The following is a 16523-nucleotide window of genomic DNA, read 5'->3' as shown; positions in this document are numbered from 1 at the left end:
TCACAGTTTTCGCTCAAATTTCAAAATGACAAATGTGCAATTTTTGTGTGTGTGTGTGTGTGTTTCTTGGCAAATACATATTTGTACCAGCCAGTGGAACGTTCTAAAATGTAAAGTATCTGAAAATTTACATTAAAGTCAATGACTTACTCTTAACTCAGAAACCTGGTCTAAGTTTTTAAAATATTTTTGGTGACAGACTGTTTCTTCCTGGAAACATCTTTTTCAAATGATCATTCTTGGATAATTCCTCAGTAATGGAATATTGTTTTCTCGGAGCCCTACGTATTTTTTTTTCCAGAGGAGAAGGCACCATCTAGTGGCCAACTGTAGGATTAAAAATCATAGCCATGAACTATTTTTTTTGGTACTGCTTTATACTTTCTAAAGCAAATATATACAAACAAAAAGCAAAATAACAACAATAAAAAGATTGCTAGTTTAATAAAATCTATAGTGGCAATTTATATTGTTAATCATAGCATTATCATAATTGAAATCCCAAATATGTACTTCATTGTTATATATTTTTTGAAAAATTAAAATGGTGTCTTGTTTGCAAGTAAGCTTCTACTTGTTAGATCAGAGGAAAGGAAGGAAAAATAACACTATTTGTAAGGAGTTATTCTAGATGGAATATAGACAGGCTTATATAATTAGCAAAGTATACTTAATGATTATGTCAGACATTAGATTATTTAGTTCATATTAACCATGTGTTATAAATATTTTAATGTTACAGCATATATTACAATATGTATACAGAAATATTACATATTTACACAGGCAAAAAATAAAAAGGGATGGCAGTAACCTAATCCTATGTAGGTTGCCTTATGTTGTATCATTCAATATTCTATTATTGTGTGTGATGTGGTGAATATAGCCCTTGGAACCACAGTAGAAATCTGTTTCTTGGATTTCTTCCTAAACCTTATGTGCCTGAAGGCTTTTGACTTTCATACAATGAAGATTGTGCTGTTGGGACAACATGCAGAGAAGCTTCGGATTCAGATCTTTTCACGAGCATTCCTGTGTTAAAAATGTTTGTATAAATCTTTTTATGAAAGTTGGCATCGTTCATTGAAAGTCATAGCATTATCATTGCACAAATTAATTAGTAAAATTGGTTTTCGCCCATTTATTTACTATTCCTCTATTACTTCTGATGAATGTTCTACATTAAATGTCTTTATGTTTCTCTTCTCCAAATAGATCATCGATAACTGGAAGTATCATAAAACAAAAGTGGCTTCATATTGGCTTATAAAATTGGACTCTGTTAAACAACGAAAAGTAAGTGATGCTGAAAAACAATTTTGTTTTTTTATATTATATATTAAGATGATATCATTAAACCACACTAAGAAATTTTAGTGTGCTTTAGGTGCTTGTTTCTTTGCTTACTTCTTCAAAAAATATTTATGAGTACCTACTGTGTGTAAAGCACTGCTCTGTATTCTGAAGATTAAAAAGCGAATTAAAAAAAAAGCCATGCTCTCATTGAGCTTACCATCTAATTGAGGTGTTGGATGATAAACAAGTTTACTATAGGGGCTGGTGCTGTAGCACCAGGTTAATCCTCCGCCTGTGGCTCTGGCATCCCATATGGGCGCCGGTTTGAGTCCTGGCTGCCCCTCTTCCAATCCAGCTCTCTGCTATGGCCCGGGAAAGCAGTAGAAGATGGCCCAAGTGCTTGGGCCCTTGCACCCACATGGGAGACCAGGAAGAAGCTCCTGATCAACCCAGCTCCAGCCGTTGCGGCCATTTGGGGAGTGAACCAGCAGACCGAAGACCTCTCTCTCTCTGTCTCTCCCTCTCAGTGTAACTCTACCTCTCAAATAAATAAATAAAATCTTAAAAAACAGTATACTATAGAGTGTAGGGTAGTATTAAGTATAATATAGAAAACTAATGTAAGAGAAACAAATAGAAGTTAACATTTGGGCAATGACTTAAATGAAGAGAATCACACTGTGCAAATATCTACAGATGTGATGTATTCGGCAAAGGAAAGAGCACATATATGAAGCCTGAAATAGAAATTAGCTTAATATATTAAGTACATGAAGAAGAACAAATCACCATTTTATTGACTTATTTATAGGACAGTTTGGTTTTGCTGGGAAAGAGCAAGTGAGTGTTAAGGGATAAGGCTGGACAGATAGGTTGCACCTAGAAGAATTTATAGGTTGTGGGAAGACTGGGTTTTATTCTAATGAATGGGAAGCAATTTAAAAGTTTTGAATGAAAGAGTTGCCCTGAATTTCCTCAAGGCTCCGTCTGTAATCTAGAAAACAGAACAATAGGTAAATTGCTAATCAAAACAAAATAGAGTCCAGAATCAGATTATAAGGTATCAATACATGATAAATGTAGCATTTCAAATCACTAGAGAAAAGGTGATTTTTCTGGTGAATGGCACTGAAACAATGGACTATGAGTATTTGCAAGAAAATTGTTAGAGCCTTATCTCACTATTACAAAGGTAGAGATTCCAATTTTATATCTAAAAAATAAAAATACTAAAGATTTAAAAGGAAAATACAGAAGAATTGTGTTTATAATCTTAGATTGGAAAAATTTCTTAAGAAAGTAGTAAAAGCTAGGAAGCTTAAAGGAAAAGACTGACAGATTTGATTATATAAATGTATGAATGACAACACACATCTGAAACCACATTAAAAGGCAGAAGTAGTGAAGAGAATTGCTGGGGGTGGAGTGGGGTGATGGTTTGAGGACGACAGATATTTCTAGCACATACAATGAAAGTAACCACAGTAAATCAATACTTCCTACAAACCAATCAGCACAGGAGAAACTAGCTTGTAAGCATTGATACATAAAATGGCAACATGTATAAAAAGGCCATGAGAAGGCACTTTATGGACCTTCAGATAGACAGTTAATGTAAATAGATCCTTGGCCTCACCAATGATGAAGAAAAAGCAAGCAAAAACTATCATATTGGCAAAAATCAATAAGACAGATAGAATCCTGTGATGGGACTAATTTGGATAAAAGAGCCTTTACTATACTATTAGAGAGAGGATATATTGCTATAACTCTTAGAAAGGTAACTTGCCATATCTACTATGATTATAAATGTGTTCACCACCTTATGACTCCACAAAACCACTTCCATCATTCTGAATCTTGAATCTTGAATCTACAAAAGATTTATGTACATGAGCATTCTTTCACACTCATATTTATGAAACCAAAATATTTGAAGCAACCCATGTTTGTCAATAGAGGCTAAATAAATTTTAGGATAACCATACAATCTACTGGTTTTCAATTGAGTACTATTCCACAATCATAGATTTTAACTTGCAATACAGCCCAAGACTATGACTTGTGATGTGAAGCAAAATTGCATCAGCAAAGTTACCCAAACTTTGTTAATCATGAATGAAGGAAACACACAGGAAGCAGCCTCAAAATGCAGGGTCTTCAGGAATCTGAGAGTCCCTTAGCTCTCTGCGGTCATGTCTTAAATACCTGGATATGTTCTGGGTTCAGAGTAACAAGTACCAGTATTGGCAGATGGAGCCTTTCAGATTTGTGTGGCTTCCATTTTTATTCTTTATTCATCACTCATGAGGCCTACGTAACTATCTTGTATTCCCTAGCCGGATGAAGTAGATATTCCAGGTTTATTTACTATGAACATTGTTCACAGAGCTTCCTGTAATGATAGAAATGTCCTGTGATAGCCCATACAGTAATCCTTAGCCACATGTGACTACTGAGCTCTTGATATTTGGCTTTGAAAATAAGGAACTGGATTTTTTTCAATTTAATTTTAATTTACATTTAAATAGTCAGCAGTGTTTAGTTGTTCCAGCATTTGATAGTGTGGATCTAGAGAGAACAGCTAAAATCAAAAAACATGCATTGATAACATAAGGATTTCCTCCATTTTCTTCCTGCTATTAATTCATTTGAAAGATTTATCAAAAAGATCCGGAAAAATCAACATTGCCTTGGGCATCTCAAAGAGGAAGCACCTCTATTAACTTTTTCCTTTCTATATTCCATCCTAAAAATATATCAAGATATTAAATGATAGAAACAAGTTATATAATACTATGTGTTGCCCTATTTAACTCACTTACTGTATATGTACTATATATAACATATTAGTATGTTACATATTAATATATATTTAGTATTAGACTTTTAAAAAACTGAGAACCAAATGGTTATGGTTATGATAACTTACATCTAGATGGTAGACTTACTGAGTCAGAGGATGGAAAGTGGTGACAGTTTCATTTTTTTCTTTTATTTTTGTGTATATTTTTTCAAGTTACGAGAATCTTTTTGAAAATGGAAAGATAACAGAGAGACCCAGGTACCTCTGTCAGAAAGGGCTGGTGAAGTAATTGTGATGTAGGATGGTTTCAGGTCCCAAATGGTGATCTCGTGTTGAGGTGAGAACAAGAGACAGAGTCAGAGAGCATTGCTTCTGGTCCCGGGACACTGCTGCCCCTGCTTTCTTTGTTGCCTAGAATCCCTCCTTTTTTCACTGCTATGCACCACTTGTTTTTGAAGTCCCAGTCCCATCTTCATGAGGCTTGAAACCTGTCTGGATAGTCCTACGGTCAGGCGCTGTCTTTCCTTTCTGACTCCTCAAGGCACTTTGTACTCAGTTGTACTTAGAACTGCTTTGAGAGATTTTTGATTGAATGTTCCACCCTTCTGTAGCTGAGGGAGAGGTTTCATTTCCTAGATTCTTGTAGGAGGCATTCTATAAACATTTGTTAAGTTGATTCAATTCTAGACTCTTAGGAGTCAATAGCAAACTTTCTGTACCCTTGTTTCTTTACCAGTGATATGTGCTTTGCACAACAAATTAAGACAGTAGTCTTCTATTGTTTACATGTGATGTGAGACAGCCTGATAAACATTGTGTGAGATGACAAAATGCTGGGTTTGAATAGTAATATCTATAAATTGGAAGAAATGATTTATTTCATGTTTTAGTGTTCTTATACTCAACTGGCTTCTAAACTTTGAGTTAAAATAAATGTGTGCATATGAACTGACTAGCAAACATATATGCCTGTGATCTACTCCTCTCCTGCCCATTTGCTCTTATATTTGATGTGAATTATCTTGTGTAATCTTTTCTTCAGTTCTAGGGATGCAGGCATACCCAGCATTAATCATAACCTGTTCTGTTGAGTGATTGGGAGCACTCTCTGAGGGGCAGGGTCTTTATTACAATATATACACCTTGTCACTCTTTCTTTGTACCTCTTTGTAGCTTCTTTCTTTTAGGCACAAATCGAAAGATGGCGTATTTCCTTTGTGCTTATAAGAAAGTAACAAGATAGCTCATCCCTAATAACAAAACTTGCTAAGGTCTCAGAATTTGCATTACCCAAGCAATTATAATTATTATTCTGCATAGACAACTTAATAGATAATCATATCTCTCACAAAATAATTCAGATTTTGAATTTTGATTCTCAAAGACCAGAAGGGGTTGATTTTTTTTAAAAAAAGATTTATTGATTTATTTGAAAGTCAGAGTTACACAGAGAGAAAAGGAGAGGCAGAAAGAGAGAGAGAGGTCTTCCATCTGCTGGTTCACTTCCCAATTGGCTTCAATGGCCAGAGCTGCATGGATCCAAAGCCAGGAGGCGAGAGCTTTTTCCAGGTCTCCCATGCGGGTGCAGGGGCCCTAGGACTTGGGCCTTCTTCTACTGCTTTCCTGGGCCACAGCAGAGAGCTAGATTGGAAGTGGAGCAGCCGGGACTTGAACCGGTGCCCATATGGGATGCCAGCACTGCAGGCAGTGGCTTTACCCGCTATGCCACAATGCTGGCCCTGAAAGGGTTGATCTTAACTACAGCAAGTATATCTTGCAAAGTTGCCCACTGTCAGGGAAGCTCAGTATGTGGCTGAGAAATGCTAGGCCCAGGCAGTGAGCAGAAGCAGAAGCCCAGGATTTAGACCTATGTAACTTATTTATTTATTTATTTGACAGGCAGAGTGGACAGTGAGAGAGAGACAGAGAGAAAGGTCTTCCTTTTGCCGTTGGTTCACCCTCCAATGGCTGCCGCGGTAGGCGTGCTGCGGCCTGCGCACCGCGCTGATCCGATGGCAGGAGCCAGGGGCTTCTCCTGGTCTCCCATGGGGTGCAGGGCCCAAGCACTTGGGCCATCCTCCACTGCACTCCCTGGCCACAGCAGAGAGCTGGCCTGGAAGAGGGGCAACCGGGACAGGATCGGTGCCCCGACCGGGACTAGAACCCGGTGTGCCGGCGCTGCAAAGTGGAGGATTAGCCTAGTGAGCCGCGGCGCCGGCCCTATGTAACTTATTTATAACAATTTTTCTTTTATCCTCATGATTACCATGGCTCCTTCTCTTTACTTAGCCATTTCATCTTTAAGAGAATTTTCCCAGGACAAACTTTAATTTCTTACTTCTAATTTCTAATTTCTCAGAAGCCAGCAGCCAGGGGTCTCCCACATGAGTGACAGGGGCCCAAGTACTTGGACTGTCATCTGCTGCCTTCCCAGGCGCATTAGCGAGAAGCTGTATTGGAAGCAGGAAGAGCCAGGGAGCCAACCAGAGCTCTGATATAGGGTGTGGCCTCCAAAGCAGTGGCTTAACTCTCTGTACCACAATGCTAGCCCAGGGTGTTGTTTTTGTTTTTGTTTTTGTTTTTTTAGCACTTTGTGCACTGACTCAATAGCATTAGAATTTAATGTGTGAGATACTTAAAATTCACCCCAGAACAGAGTAAAAGAAAAACTTTAGAGAAAATGTGGAAATATCATTTGGACAAACTTAATTCTGTTCAGTTGATTTATTTATGGATAAGTATATTATATGTATTTATGAGGTGAATATATTTTCTCCACCTCTTCTCTACCTCAAGTTCATTTCAGAGAAAATCAGAGGTGAGGTAGAGAAGAATTCACTGAAACGTTTTCTGACCATAAGAGTTCATGTGAGTCCAAGTGCATGGAAAAATAAGCTTTATATCATGAAATTAGAGAGGCAACGTTAGGTAGAAGACAGAGGACTTGTCATAATGGCTTGGGTTCCACAGTGCTTCTGCCCCGACCTTTGGCATGGAACTTCTCAGAACTCTGACATTTATAATGCCAGCTACAGGAAAATGCTTGTGAGGAAGTCGGACCACATAGAGGATTGCACTCTGGCCTTAGAAGGGCTAAAAGGCAACCTGTTTTTTTTTTTTTTTTTCCTTCCAAGAACCTTCAAGCTAGGCTGTTTCTCAGATGTATTTTTACTTTATTAATAATTCTTCAAAAATAATTCTTCATATGCAGAATTTCTAGAATATGTAGAAATGAGGATAAAATAAACTGACTATTGTCATATAACGTATTGGCCATGTATTGGACTATCAGTTTGAAATTTGTACTATTGCCTGCTAGAGCCAGAGATTGCATCTAAGAAAACAAAAAGAACCTGAAAATGTAGGTCAGCTGTGGAAGGCAGAATTAGATATAAGAAGTTACCGGTTTAAAAAGCAAAAGACTCAGGGCCGACACTGTTGCGTACTAGGTTGATCCTCCGCTTGCGGCACTGGCATCCCATATGGGCGCTGGTTCTAATCCTGGCTGCCCCTCTTCCAATTCAGCTCTCTGCTATGGCCTGGGGAAGCAATGGAAGATGGCCCAAGTGCTTGGGCCCCTGCACCCTCATGGGAGACCAGGAAGAAGTTCCTGGCTTCAGATCCGCACAGCTCTGGTGGTTGCGGCCACCTAGAGAGTGAACCAGCAGAAGGAAAACCTTTCTTTCTCTCTGTCTCTCCCTCTCACTGTCTGTAACTCTGCCTTTCAAATAAATAAATAAAATCTTTTTGTTTAAAAGCAAAAGACTTAACTAATTTACATTGCATATGGGTTCATCAGATCCCTCCTTTGGCTGTGATGATAGTCAGTGATCACTGGGAAGCTTTGCCGGCTGTCAGTCCTCGGAGAAGCACACATTAAGATGGAATTAGAAGTAAAGACATCTACAAGGGAAAACACTCAGGGAAGATAAAGGGGAGAATGAGCTGGCCTGTCAGGATGTGCCTTTAGCCCCCAGTGTAGGTCTGACACCTGTGAGGGAAGGGAGGAAATAGTGGGAAGAGCCTCAGGCTTTCATGAAGTTCTGAGCGTCCGGTGGCTTCATCTGGGGGTCCGGGGGAAAGACTGCCTGTCTGCGGGATCCCACTCAAGAGGAGGAGACCTTCCCTGGTTCCCCAGCCATATGCAATCCTTGGCCAGGAGCAGTGTGGAGGGAGCTTCTGTGTGGCTTGAATGTTGCTGAGGATTCTGGGTGGGGAAGCCATCCCCTGACTGCCTGCCATCTTTAAAACAGATTAAGTGGCAGGTCCTGGTGGCTGCCACAGAGATTGTGTGTGATACTGTTTAATTTAACAGACATTTACTGTTAGCCATCACAAAACACACTGAACACCAGAGTAAGGGAAAAGGTTTGTTGGGGAACACCCAACAGACTAGAGGGGTGAGGCAGTGAAGGAAAAAGAGGGAAAGAGTATAAGAGAGAGACAGAGGAGAGGAGAGGAGATAGTAAGGAGAGAAGATAAAGCAGAGATAAGTCAAGAAAGAAGAGCCAAGAGAGCACGTGTTCAGGAACAGGCCCTTTTAAAACTTTGCCAGGGCGGGCAGGGAAGCAGGAGCAGCGAATCCCATTAGGATGTGGGTGGTGCTTGACCACAGAGGTTGGGCCATGTGGCCAGCTGTCTTCCAGCAATGGTGGTGGGGGCTAGAGCTTGGGATGTAATGCGCCATAGATTAAACTGCGCCAGTTTCCTAACATTTACTGATAGTCGTTTTAAAAATAGGAATCATGCTAGGTGCTCTGGGAGGTTTTGAGGGCTTTTGTTTATTTAACATGCATTCAACAGGTATTTATTGAGGGACTGCTGTGTCCTAAGCACTATTCCAGGTGTGGAATGCAGTCTTGATTCCATGTGGAGGCCATTGTTGGAATACATATCTCATTTTCCCTTTTTCAGGATCATGGCATTTACTGGTTGTTTATTAGACTATTGTAATACTCTATGATTAAATCTCATACACATAAAGTCTCCCACATGTTTTACTTTTTTATGTTCTTGGAAATAAAATAAAATTATTTGCTTTACTTCAAGTTTTTCTTAATTGTATATTTAAAGTCAAGGGCATGAAAATTCAATACTGAAAAAGATCCTCACTAGGTAAAAATGAGAATAGTTAATCTTATTTAGTGTCGTGTTGCAATAAGTCCAAACTTGCATAATGTAGCTCTCTTTCAGAATGCACTTATTCTATCCTTGTGTAGTTTATAAAGGGTGTGTATGAAGTATGAACATATTGCAGTGTTGGTGGACTGCAAAGAATGCCAGATTTTCTGAACAGTTTCTTCTCTGATGTGATATCCAGGCATAAACTAAGATTGGAGGATGAAGAGAAATAAGTAGTGGTAGTAAGGTTGTACTATATTTCCATTTGTTTTAAAGTTCTAGGATATTCTTGTTTATGCCATATTTATTCTCTAAATAACAATTCATTTTTAATACCTGCCGTAGTGGCTTCTGCATGTATTTTGGTGATATTATTTTCAATCTCGCTTTCATTTGGGCTGACATCGATGCTGTTCGTTTTGTATCAGCAAAGCTGCCTTTACCCTATAGCCATGGCTGCATGCATCATTAGTACAGCATGTAGTGATTTTAATGTTATTTCTAAACCACCCTCACCTCATGCCATTATTTTAATTTAGGACCAACTGTTCAGCCATATGGAGTAGTTTGTCATTCAACATCTGTATGTTCTTGCAAAATATGAGTTTGTCTGTGTGCATTATGCCTTCAGATGTGCTATATTTCATATGGAAAAGACAAATCTTTTCATTTTATTAATGCTGTCATTGACCGAATCATTTATTTTTCCCTTGGAAAGCTTAATGTTGAATTGAGATGATGTTTTTAAAAGCTGTAATGTAAAGAAATGGATACCCATGTTCTGTAAGTTAGTCTCACTTGGTGCCACAGATAAAAACAAAGGCACCTTATTGACCATTTTCTGTGTGTTTCACAAATCATTCATCTTCCACCATTTTCTTTTTACCTCAAAGCATCAGAAATAAAAGAAAAAAATCACAAATAAAACTGACATGGATTTACGTCATCCCATTCTAATTTTTTGTCTGCCTGCTCTCTGCCTTCTTACAATTATTCAGTGGATGTTTTGCTAAAGGTGTAACCATTGTCTCCCTGTCTGCATAGCCTCTGAAGCAAATTAGTCCACACTGTCCTTTGTGGCTGTGGCAGAGGGCACCTGGGCAGCCTGGTTTGCACATAGTGCTCCCACTCTTCTCCCCATGATGAAAGCTTGCCTTCTTGGAGAGGGTCCCTAAAAATCAGAGGCGACTGGGGTCAGTGTTGTGGTGCAGTGGGTTGAAGTCCTAGCTGCCCCACTTCTACTCCAGCCCCCTGCTAATGCACATGGAAAACAGTGGAGGATGGCCGAAGTGCTTGGGCCCTGCTACCCATGTGGGAGACCTGGAAGGAGTTCCAGGTTCTTGGCTTTGGCCTGGCCCAGACCTGGCCATTATACCCACTTGAGAAGTAAACCAGCAGATGGAAGATCTCTTTTCTGTAACTCTGCTTTATAAATAAATAGATAAATAAATAACCCTTAAATAAGAGGCAAAGAGAAACAAAAAAGAATGTGTATTCCCTGTGGTTTGCTCTGAAGAGGAGTGAGGAAGAGCCTGCATTGCCCAGTCCCTGCTGAGCTAGGAAATTCCTGCTTGGGCAGGGGTCTAGCCGTGATGCTAAGTTGTCTGAAACATTTCCCATCTCCATATTAGAGAAAACATTGAGAGTGGAGCAGAAGCATTTCCCATATGTAACTCCCTACTACCATTCTGAAATTGCTAGAATATTAAAGCTGTTATACCTTTAAAATTCATTCTCAATTAAGAATAAAATATATGCAGAGCAGTGATCGAAAAATTTCATTAAGTAAGGTTTTCCTCACTGCACTGAAACACCTAAGACAAACTACTCACAAAGGAAGGAGGCTTATTTGAGGCTTGTGGTTTTGGAGCACCACAGTCTAAGCCTGGTTGGCCCCATTCGCTCAGTGATCTAGAGAGGCTGGAGGATGGTGATGGCTATGTGCAAGGAGCAATCACATGATAAGATGGTGAGCCAGGAGACAGAGATAGTGTCCCACCACCTAGATGCTATGATTGGATTAAGTCTCCACTCTTGACCATGACCTTACGGGCCATGTCACAGTCAATCATAACATTCCACCCCTGGCTCCTTGGTACTCACTTCCTTCCAGTCACTCCAACGTCTTAACTCAATGTTCATCTGAAAGTCCAAAATCTCATCTGAGACCCAAAGTAAATTCCTTCAGCTGTGAGCCTATAAAAATCCAAGTCATGTATTTCCATGAAGCAATGGAGGGGTGGGCACAGGGTGTTGATTTTCTTCTCAAAGGCAAAGACCTAAAACCAGCAGGACAAACATTAACTCATAAAGCTCCCAGGCACACTCTGGAAAAGGTAGTCCTGCCTCTACAGCTTTGTTGGTCAGTCTGTGGTTCAGTTCTCGCAGGTTATGGTCTTGTCTGCAGCTCCCGAGGTGTTTCCCTGGTGGGGATCTGAGGCAGCTTTGACACCACATTTCTGCTTGACATTACTCCACTGAAGGCTTTCCACAGTGGCTCCACCTCTGTGACACTTTCTGTCTGGGTTCCCAGGTTGTCCTAGACATCCTGTGGAATCTGGATGGAGGCCTCCATGCCTCTATGGCCATGTTGCTTCTGCCCACATGGCTGCACTGATGTTGGCAGCATTCCCAGGTTTGCTAGACATGTTGCTTGCAGCTTCCCTCAGTGGGTATCTTATGTTGCTGGTACTTTGATTCTCAGTGGTCTCCACGTGGCTTCACTCCCACAGCTTTGTTAGGCATCAGCCCCTCCACACAGGGGCTCCGGCCTTGTACCACATCTCTGGCTGTCCTCCTAGGCTTTCCTTTGAAATCTCCATGGAACACGTGGTCATTGCATAACTCTTGCATCCTGTACATCTGCAAAAACAGCATCATACGGATGACGCCAAGGTCAACCTCCAAGGTGAGCTGTCCCTGGGCCAGCTTGAACCAGGGGCTGGGATTGCCTCAGAGCACTTTGCTGGCCTGGCAGAACCTGGAGCTGGCTCTAGGTGAGCGGGTTGCTTCAGGGTTCTTTCTTGAAAGGATTATGCCCTGGAAGGCCTTGGAAATAAATTTGCACTTCTAGGCCTATAATAGGACTGTGATGGGAGGGAGCATCTGAAGATTTCTGAGATGCCCTCCAGGCCTTTTTCCCACTGTCTTGCCAATTAGCACATGGCTCCCTGTTACCTGAGTTACTCAGCAAGCTGCTTCTGTACCACACTGTAACTGAACATGCTTTTTCTTTGTTCCTTGTCTGGCAAGGCTGTGGGATTTTCAAATCTTTCTGCCCTTTGTGTTCTAGATTCTCACTGTAAAACTGACTAAAAGCAGCCAATAATACCCATGCTGCAGCCTGAATGCTTTGCTGGTTTGAACTCTTCTCTGCCAAATAAACCAGGCCACAACATCTAAACTCACCCTCTTGCAAATACTCAGGACAGGGACACAATATAGTCAAGTTCCCTGTATGATCTGACAAGGGTGGCCAATTCGCAATAGACTCCCCATTCCCCATGGCTGGTCTTGTGGCTCAGCTGGTTGAACCGCTGCCTGGGATGCTGCATCCTATATCAGAGTACCAGATTGAATCCTGGCTGTTCTACTTCTGATCCAACTCTCTGCTAATGTGCCTGGAACACCAGCAGAGGGTGGCCCAAGTACTTGGACACCTGTACCCATGTGGGAGATCTGAATGGAGTTTCTGACTCCTGGCTTTGGCCTAGCCCAGCCCTGACTGTTGCAGCCACTGGGGGAGTGATCCAATGGTTGGAAGATCTCTTTCTGTCCCTCTTTTTTCTAATAAATAAAATAAATGTTTTTCTTTAAAAAGAATCCTCATCCCCTCAGAAACCACATCAGCATGGCCTTTATTACCCATTTCTGTCAGCATCCTGAGCCCTCGTCTGAATTGCCCATATTGGTGTACTTACAGCATCCCAACCTTTCCCTAACCTTCTACAAACTCTCCCAACATTTGTCAGTTTACCAGTTCCAAAGCCATCTCCATGTGTTAGGCTATAGTTACAGTAATGACCTCATCCCTTAGTACCAATTTTCTGTATTGGTCAACTTTTCCTCACTGCAGCCGGACACCCAAGACAGGCTGCTTACGAAGGAAGGAGGCTTATTCTGACTCTTGGTTTTGTAGGCTCACAGTCCAACATTGGGCAGCTCTCGTTCATTTAGCCATCTGGTAAGGCTAGAGAATGACAGTGGCAAAGTATGTGTAGAGGAATTATCATATGTGAGCTAGGAAATGAAGGAGGGAGAGAGGGAGGGGAGGGGGAGAGAGAGAAAGAGGGAGTAGGCTGAGTCCAAGTTGGCTTTTTAGGCAAACTTCTGAGAACTACCTTCTCAGGATGTGCAGTCAGTGACCTAGGACCTTCCCCTCTGCCCACCCCTAGGCACGATAATGGGATTTAGTTTTCACTCTCTCACTATTATTAACTAAAACTTTGCTATCTAACCATTTGCATGAGTTTGGGATCCATATCCTTTTCAAACCATAGCAAGAGTCTCTAAGTAACTTACCCAGTACAGCGGTTTGAACAGGCAGCCAGTATGTGTTAGTTGTTCTTCTCCTAGGCTCTAGTGTATCATGGGCAATTTGCCATGTAGTATATTTAAATAGAAATGAATGAAAACCCTGTAATCTCAAATTCTGTATCCTTTTAAAGCCAAATATAATTATTTCTTATATATTATGAATGCTGATTAGCTTAGGCTAATGTTAAAATTTCCAGAATTGATAACATTTTTCAATTTCGGTCATTTTATATAACTGTAATTTATTCTTAAGGGTCATCTTGGCTGCTTTTTTACTCTTTCCCTCCTACATTATGACTTTTGGGCTCCTATGACTTTCTAACATATTGACTGAGAATAGAAAGAAAAATTGAGAAGAGAAATGATTTCAATTTATCATTTACTGCTAATATTGATTCTTACATCGGTCACAAGTACTACTTTCTACATTAAAAAAACAAAGAGTTAAAGAGCTTAAATGAAAAGTATAAAAAAAGACATAGATTAATGCCTGATCTGCATATTTTATCAGTGTTATTATGAATAATTCATATTAAGGGTTTAAAAAATTCCTCTTTATAATTAAGCATTCATTAACTGTAATAGTGAGGTTTTCCAGGACAAACGTTTTTCACAAACTACTTGGCTTCCCACCCACCCCCACCTGACACACCCTGGCCTCTTGTCAAGTTCACATGAATGTCCCCACTGCAAGTGAAGGAGCTAGGACAGGAAGGGAAGGGGTGAAGCCGCCCCCACCATCCGGCGTGGGAAACTATCGTTGGTATTCTTCACCACATAAAGCGTTAGTTTGACAGTTTTTACTGAACTGAATTTTTAAGAATTTTTATTTATTTATTTGAAAGGCAGAGTTATGGAGATGCAGAGGCAGACAAAGAGAGAGAGATCTTCCCGTGGTTCACTCCCCAAGTGGCCACAACAGCCAGAGCTGGGCTGATTCGAAGCCAGGAGCCAGCAGCTTCTTTCAGGTCTCCCACGTGGGTGCAGCAGTCCAAGCACTTGAGCCATCTTCTGCTTCCCCAGGCTATAGCAGAGGGCTGGAGCTGAAGAGGAGCAGCCAGGACTAGAACTGGTGCCCATATGGGATGCAGGCACTGCAGGCGGCAGCTTAGCCCGTTGCATCACAGTGCTGGCTTCTTCTGAATTGATTTTTTTTTTTTAACTTTTATTTAGTAAATATAAATTTCCAAAGTACAGTTTATGGATTACAATGGCTTTCCCCCCCATAACTTCCCTCCCACTTGCACCCCTCCCATCTCCCACTCCCTCTCCCATTCCATTTACATCAAGATTCATTTTCAATTATCTTTATATACAGAAGATTGATTTAGTATATATTAAGTAAAGATTGCATCAGTTTGCACACACACACAAACACAAAGTGTAAAATACTGTTTCAGTACTAGTTATAGCATTACTTCACATTGGACAACACATTAAGGACAGATCTCACATGAGGAGTAAGTACACAGTGACTCCTGTTGTTGACTTAACAAATTGACACTCTTGTTTATGGCATCAGTAATCTCCCTAGGTTCTAGTCATGAGTTGTCAAGGCTGTGGAAGCCTTTTAAAGAGTTCGCCGATTTCGGTCTTATTCCAACAGGGTCATAGTCAAAGTGGAAGTTCTCTCCTCCCTTCAGAGAAAGGTACCTCCTTCTTTGATGGCCCTGTTCTTTCCACTGGGATCTCACTCACAGAGATCTTTCATTTAGGTTTTTTTTTTTTTTTTTTTTTTTTTTTTTTTTGCCAGAGTGTCTTGGCTTTCCATGCCTAAAATACTCTCATGGGCTTTTCAGCCAGATCTGAATGCCTTAAGGGCTGATTCTGAGGCCAGAGTGCTATTTAGGACATCTGCCATTCTGAGTCTGCTGTGTATCCTGCTTCCCATGTTGGATCTTTCTCTCCCTTTTTTATTTTGTCAGTTAGTATTAGCAGACACTAGTCTTATTTATGTGATCCCTTTGACTCTTAGACCTATCAGTATGATCAATTGTGAACTGAAATTGATCACTTGGACTAGTGAGATGGCATTGGTACATGCCACCTTGATGGGATTGTATTGGAATCCCCTGGCACGTTTCTAACTCCACCATTTGGGGCAAGTTCGATTGAGCATGTCCCAAATTGTACATCTCTTCCCTCTGAATTGATTTTTAAACAGATCTTTGTTCTAAATTTGCCTTGATCTGAGATAGCTAATATAACTGTTGTGAAGAGAAACAAATAACTTTTTTCACCTGCTTCCAGTTCTTCGTATGTTTCTCTCAACCTTTATGTTTGATAGTCTTTTTATCTTTTCACTCTCATTTTTATAGGTAGTTCCCATAATTTTATATATATATATATATATATAAGATTTAAATATATATAAAATTAGTGCACATACAAAACAAGGGAAAACTCTACTTTTTGAGGTATAATTAGATAAATTGTATTTGTTGCTATTTGCTTTTTTACAAAAGAATTTTGCCAGAAATACCTACATTGCCTAGGTATCAAGTACCTGTGAAATAGATAACATATCTTTTTGGGGGATTATACATTTTTGGAAGGCCTTTAGGATTTCAGTTGTCCAGATTAATCACAGTACATTTCTTTCAATGCTTTTTTATTTTTGCCATCTGGCCTGATTTTACTTACTGTTTTTAAGGTAACTGTACCACCTATGAACTGAACACTCGAAACACAAACTAGGATCTTGGCAATAACCTTTATCTGTCTCACCAAATGATTCTCTCCATCCCTCAGAGATCCTCAAGTC

At 40.3% G+C, this 16523-nt stretch overlaps 1 protein-coding gene across 5 annotated transcripts in view; it reads left to right on the top strand.

The window, feature by feature from the left end:
• The window catches only part of TTLL7 (tubulin tyrosine ligase like 7), a 158985-nt gene that overhangs the window by 118343 nt on the left and 24119 nt on the right, over positions 1-16523 (top strand). For all 5 annotated transcript variants that reach the window (XM_062193417.1, XM_062193414.1, XM_062193416.1 and 2 more), the window contains one exon: positions 1216-1296. In XM_062193417.1, coding sequence (XP_062049401.1) covers positions 1216-1296 — 81 coding nt within the window. The remainder of the gene's footprint in view (positions 1-1215; positions 1297-16523) is intronic.

The sequence above is a fragment of the Lepus europaeus genome, chromosome 5 (assembly GCF_033115175.1).
Source record: "Lepus europaeus isolate LE1 chromosome 5, mLepTim1.pri, whole genome shotgun sequence".
NCBI classification, from domain to species: Eukaryota; Metazoa; Chordata; class Mammalia; order Lagomorpha; family Leporidae; genus Lepus; species Lepus europaeus.
Note: the sequence above shows the minus strand (reverse complement) of the source record. Positions and strands in the feature narration are given on the sequence as shown.